The sequence below is a fragment of the Prionailurus viverrinus genome, chromosome C1 (assembly GCF_022837055.1).
Source record: "Prionailurus viverrinus isolate Anna chromosome C1, UM_Priviv_1.0, whole genome shotgun sequence".
NCBI classification, from domain to species: domain Eukaryota; kingdom Metazoa; phylum Chordata; class Mammalia; order Carnivora; family Felidae; genus Prionailurus; species Prionailurus viverrinus.
The window spans coordinates 136,701,109-136,707,108 of NC_062568.1; the positions used below are offsets into that span (position 1 = coordinate 136,701,109).

The 6,000-nt window shown below is 43.0% G+C and overlaps 1 protein-coding gene across 1 annotated transcript in view; it reads left to right on the forward strand.

Moving 5' to 3' along the window:
• The window catches only part of TGFBR3 (transforming growth factor beta receptor 3), a 209,634-nt gene extending 203,947 nt beyond the window's left edge, over positions 1-5,687 (forward strand). Inside the window, exon 18 of the mRNA XM_047870799.1 lies at positions 2,211-5,687. Coding sequence (XP_047726755.1) covers positions 2,211-2,329 — 119 coding nt within the window. The 3' untranslated portion in view covers positions 2,330-5,687. The remainder of the gene's footprint in view (positions 1-2,210) is intronic.
• Positions 5,688-6,000: the final 313 nt, after the last annotated feature.

Here is a 6,000-nt window from a genome sequence, read left to right on the forward strand (position 1 = left end):
CATGCTTTAGCTGCTATCAGGCTGAACAAATGAAGTCCAGGTGAGCCAAAAAGGGAAGGTGGAGTGTTGATTCCTGCTGCTTTTCTTTTTAAATGGAGAAAAGTGTTGCAAAAATGCGCTTCATGAGAGGCCCCATCAGTCCTTCTAATAGCATAATAATGCAGCTGGGTGTGGATCAACATGTGGGTTTAAGGGAGCTGAATTTTTAAAGTATATCACAAGTTGTTTGGGTCCCTGGAGGCTTTGGGGTTTTTTGTTTGTTTGCCTTGGGGTTTTTGTTTTGTTTTGTTTTTTTGACATCAGAATAGCTAAGAGATTTGATTTCCTTCTAGAAATAAGCTCCCACTCTGGGGAAAGTGAATTTCTGGCAGAAAGTCACTGTCATGGAGGCAAACTTCTCCAGATCTTTAATTACATACATACATGAAGGGTAGAGGGTAATGCTGGGGAACGTCCAAAATATAGATTGCCTAAAAAAACCAAGAAGAGTGGAAATACAGTTTCTCTGCCTCTGAGGAATATTGGCCCCCTATCCTCTTTCTATCCCACCAGTCCCGGAAGAAAAGATAATCAGAGGAAAGACAGCACAGGCCAAACAATGCAGCAAGCATACAAATGCCCTGAGGTTGATGCAAAAATGTGTGCTGTAGTTGTGTGGTTTGTGAAATGGGTGACAGGGGAAGCTGTAACCAGATGCGAAGGCATGAACGGGTTCTACATTTTGCAGAGCTGCTCTTTTGGCAGAGTCCTTTGAGGGGCCCCAGAAAGGGAATGGAAGTAACAGGCTGAGATCCCGCCCTTGAGGAGTCGAGGAGCCTTTGCTCTGTGTGTTTTGTTTTAATGAAGTGGGCGGAGGGTTGCTTATCTCTCTGGCTGATAGCTGTGTATTTCAGCAGGACCGGGAAAGAGGAGGCTCATTCAAAAACAGAGCTGGCCCTCTGGGGCTGCCAACATTAGAAGAGGGCGACTGCTGACCAGAAGATTATTAAGTTTATGCCCTGACTTTTCAGAGAAAATGCAGTGTTTTTCATTGGAGAGCATTGATCCCTTTTCCCTACACAGAGCCATTTTTTGAGGGCTGCCCTGAGACCAGTTTCGCTGAAGAAAAGACTTCACTCTAGGGCCGTTTGCAAAGTGCTAAATGCAAACCATGTGTGTGGGTGACCCAGGGTTTCCTCCTCCTCCAAAGCACTGCACATTTGGCACAAGGAATGGGTTTAGCTAAAATTCAGTGGGATGTGTAATGAAAAGTGGGATGCTTAATGTGTTAGGAGATATTCTCACTACACCCCCAGTGAACTGCAGGATGGAGGAAGTTGTTCCCAGGCAACCATAGTTCCCCGTGTGCCAGCAGCTAAACTCCTTTCCCAAAAGGTTTTTCTGAGAGCAGGCTTGTCCTGCCTCCATTTCTCAGCTGGGTTGTGTTCATGGGCCACACAGCACTTGGCTGTGCTGTAGCTCGGGCAAAATCTAGGCTCACCACCCCCATTTTGAGCAACTATATTCAGAAAAAGGCCCCCGTACTGCAGACCTCTCTCAGTACAGTTTAAAGGTCTCACCCTCTTGGGGTGCCCGGGTTGGCTCAGTCAGTTACGTGACTTGGTCTCAGGTCATGGTGTCATGGTTTGGGGGTTTGAGCCCCCTGTCAGGCTCTGTGCTGACAGCTCAGAGCCCGGAGCCTGCTTCCGATTCTGTGTCTCCCTCTCTCTCTCTGCCCTTCCCCTGCTCGTGCTCTCTCTGTGTCTCTCAAAAATAAATTAATGTTAAAACAGTTTTTTTTTTAAATAAATAAATAAATAAATAAATAAATAAATAAATAAATAAATGTCTCATCCTCCAAACCTGACTGTATCTTTATGAGAAGAGATAGGCTGTGTGTCCCGAATACAGGGGCTGGTCAGTTGGTACCAATGGTGGCGGTTTCTTCAAAGGTCCTGGGCACTGAAATCCCAGGGATTTATTGTCATCTGTCAGTCTTAGCCACTAACACTGCCTATCATAGGTCAGCTTGTAAACAGTTCTCTTTTCACCAGGCAAAACAAAACACCAACAAACAGGACCACTTTCTGTGTAAGGCCTGGTCTACCTGCTTCTGCCCCCGGAGGAGAGAAACATCAGATAGAACAGCAAAGGGGGAAATAACTGGCCTTGTCACGGATGCGCACACGTAACACGCGTGTTTCTTCGTCCCTTTTCTTCATTAACCGCAGGGCAGACGGCAGGAAGGCAGCAAGTGCCCACCTCCCCGCCGGCCTCGGAGAACAGCAGCGCGGCGCACAGCATCGGCAGCACGCAGAGCACGCCCTGCTCCAGCAGCAGCGCAGCCTAGCTCTCCGCCTCCGCCCGGAGGGGACCGGCGGCCGCCCGCCCCGCGTGTCCGCGCCGGAAGGCCGCAGCGCGGTGCCATTGCGAAAAGAGAGTGAATTCCAACACGCAGGCCACCTGTTGTATTCCTCCCCCGCCCAGGGCTAATACACGTGTGCCCCCTGGGCTTCTGTAACACACTAGAACTCCTGTGAGAAAGCCAAGGTGGTGGCCTTCTCCACCAGCCCCGCCCGGGCTTGGGGGTTTTCAATGTGAAACACGTGCCAGTTTTCAAAATGCTGCTTTGTCCAGGTAAGACTGTCCATAATTTGGGGCCCTGAGATTTACCCTGACTCGAGGAGTTGGTGAGAGGATGATAACCAGACAGTAGGACCAGTGAGGAGATACGGCCAAAGAGCCTTGTATAACTGAACCAAGATGTATAACACAAGAAATACTTCAAGATTTTCTCAGTGTGTTCCTCCGTGTCTAATTTGCACCTTCTGGACGCACACTTCTCACTTTGCTGTCACACCCTCTGGGGGCTAATGTCCGCTTGAAGGGTGCCGCCCTCAGGGAGTGCACCCTGACACACAAATCGCAGCAACATTCCTTTCTCCGGCCCTGGGCCAAAACCAGTGCTGATAACCTTACCTGCTCCCCCCTGTCCCACACTCGCACACCGACTGCAAAAATGTCTTAATGCAAAGTTTGTATTGCTTCATAAGCATATAGAAATAGAAAATGGCCAAAATCTGGGACTGCATATTTGTCCCCATTTATGACATTGCGTTCTGAGAAAAATTATAAATTGGGGCAAATTTAGCTTTAAAGTTGGAGAGGAATTTGCACAGTAATGTAAATGCAAGTACAGGTATAGACCATGTCACCTGGCACATCTGTTTTCTCCGTTGAAAAAGAGAAAATTCATTCCCCTTTTTAAAAGACCCTGTGTCTTCAGAGTTGCAACTTAAGTGTATTTGGGAGAATTAGTGTTTCCACTCAAAACGTGTCAACCTTGTTAATAGACCCTTTTGTGAAAAACGAAGCTCTTGTTCGTGCAAATGCACGGCAGATCCTGTTGGTTTCTGGTTGGTTATCTGAACAGTGTCACCGATTCTGCCAAGAAAGTGCTGAGATCTGGAAAAGGGCACTCGTGTGGACTGCTTTAGTTCTCTTGCCTTAAATATATTCCAACCTCAAAAAAGGATTTGAGATGGATTTCATTAAAATGGAATAATATGATGCCACTTTGCAGCTAAAATAAGCTCAACTGATAGTCTGTGTTAAAAAAGAAGGCCGAGGAAAGTTGCCATGCCAATTCATTTACTACTGAGAATAGCTTCGTTGCAAAGAAATATTCATCTTCTTCCAGAATTCTCCCCCAAATGACTCCAAATCCTACAGAAAGAACAGGCTAGCTTCTACTCCAAAATATTCATAAGTGAATCTCACTGCCCTTAAAATAAGGAAGTTGTGCTTGGTTCTCTGAATGGAACCCTAAGTAGAAAATGTTGATGATACCCAAGACCTGAGGGCAGTGTCTGTCAGCCCACAAGTAGGTGGAGATACTGACAGTCATTGATATGATACTGATCTGTCATGTTAGTCACTGATATGATAGACATACCATCCAATCATAGAATAATACTCTGATTTGATAAGTATAGATATTCAATCTGCATAATATTAACCAGAACAGATTACTTGAGGGCTAAGATTTCCAGGCTGCCTGCATTGATTCATTGAAAATTTTGCAGATTTCCACATACAAATGAAGATACGAGATTAGAGAATTGATTTCCTTCAGTTAACTTTTTAACATAAGGGTATCAGAGTGGAGGACCTAGATTATGCTACCTGTGTTTGAAAATAATGCGCTTTGCCTAACCTTCAGCAGAATGTATTGTTTTAGCATATTCTATGTATAAAAAAGTTTAAAGATGTCTTCAAAGAAGACTAGAGTCTTTAAGTCACATATAGCTATATTTTACTACAAAAATGTGTGTATAAAGATATATTTAAGTGTTTTAGATAAATTTAAATTACTCCATATGAAATGTTTAATTTCAGTTACTGTGAATTCTTTTGATCAGTTCTTTGCTGTTTAAAAAACCCTTTCCATCCTCTTAAAAACAAAATCATCTATTAAGAGGTATTAAACAGATCCAATTCTTTAGATGGGCAGGGTTAAATCCTTTTGTGATGATTATATTTAAATGTATATTTTTGAGAGAGATGCTACATTGCCAATGATTTTATAAATAATTTAAAATTAATTTACAAATTTATGGATGCAAACCAAAAGATTTTAAAAGAAAGAGAAGGAAAACAAAATCACCTTTTAATTGTTCGGGTCTTACTGTCAGAAGTATTATTCAGATCAAGAAATCTGTGTTGATAATAAACCCGATCCCATGTTCACTGGAGAGTGAATGTCATTAACTATCTATCTCAGAAATGTTTCTAAAAAATGTTTTTTAAAAAAAGTGTTCTCTCCCCAGTTTTGTATTACAGCATTTCTAATCACTTCATACTTCACAGTTTCAATACAAAGTACAAGCTCTAGTTTATAACAAGTTCTGCAAGTTTCCTTAAAACTGTTGTTATATTCCAGTTAAATGCTTCTGTCTACAAAGTCTTTCGTTACTTCTGCCGGCTACACTCTAATTCACAGAGATCATTTTTGTTGTGTTTGACCAAGCCAAAGCTATTGTTGAAATGCTCCAAACTCCCCAGGCAGAGTGTCTGTGGGATACCTTATAGCTTTCACCATGTGGTGTTCACCAGCAGTTCCTCTGTTTTTAAAGTCAGAGGTGTCTTCTGTCTGAGCTGCTTCTAGAGCATTGTCTACACAAACAAACAAAAATGATCTTTTCCTTGTCTGTGATAAGACTGTAAACCCATGTTCTGTGTGTGTTCTGTAGGGGGCGTGGTTGTGAGTGTGTGTATGGGGGGGTGCGCACATGCGTGCTGGTCATTTCGTACAGTAACTACCTCATGGTGTGAGTGATGGTTGTGGTAACAGAGCACATTTGGTTGGGCGAATTGTGTGTGTGTGACCTTTTTCCTGTTTGTGTTATCTGGGGGTTGTTCATGAAACTGACAGATGTTTTTCTAAAAAGGACTATTATCAGTTTCCAAAAACAATGCTTGTTTCTTCTGGGTTTTCCTGAGTGAGCCTGATTTTGTTGCTGTGTTTCATCTATCAGGGTAAAAAGAGTACCCTTAAAATCCCTGTGGCCAGTTTGAACACCCCTGTTGTATTCTTTTCTCTGTTCAATGTGTTGGCAATTTTATGAATATGCTTAGATGTATAGTTTTGATAACCACAGTTTTAAGTCCTTTATCTGTGCATAATAAAAAAGATACATATCAATTTATTAATGCGTGTCTTGTTTTATCATCATTAAATTCTACCCTCAGGATGACATAACTTTTTCCTTGTGACTTTGTCCTAAATGTATCATCTGCTCCAACTGTGTTGGTGAGGAGTCGGGAGGGAAAAGGCTAAGAGAAAACCCTAGCTCAGTAGAACAGAGGGAAAGAATGGACAGACCTGAGAAAGTAGACAGCAGGAGCTGTCTCTGTTCTTGGAAAAACATGGTGGGAGACCCAGAAGTGAATGTCGGCCCCTGAATCCATTCCTAGCCTTTCTGTCCATCTCCTAGAGCCAAGGAATGGGAAAAAATATGT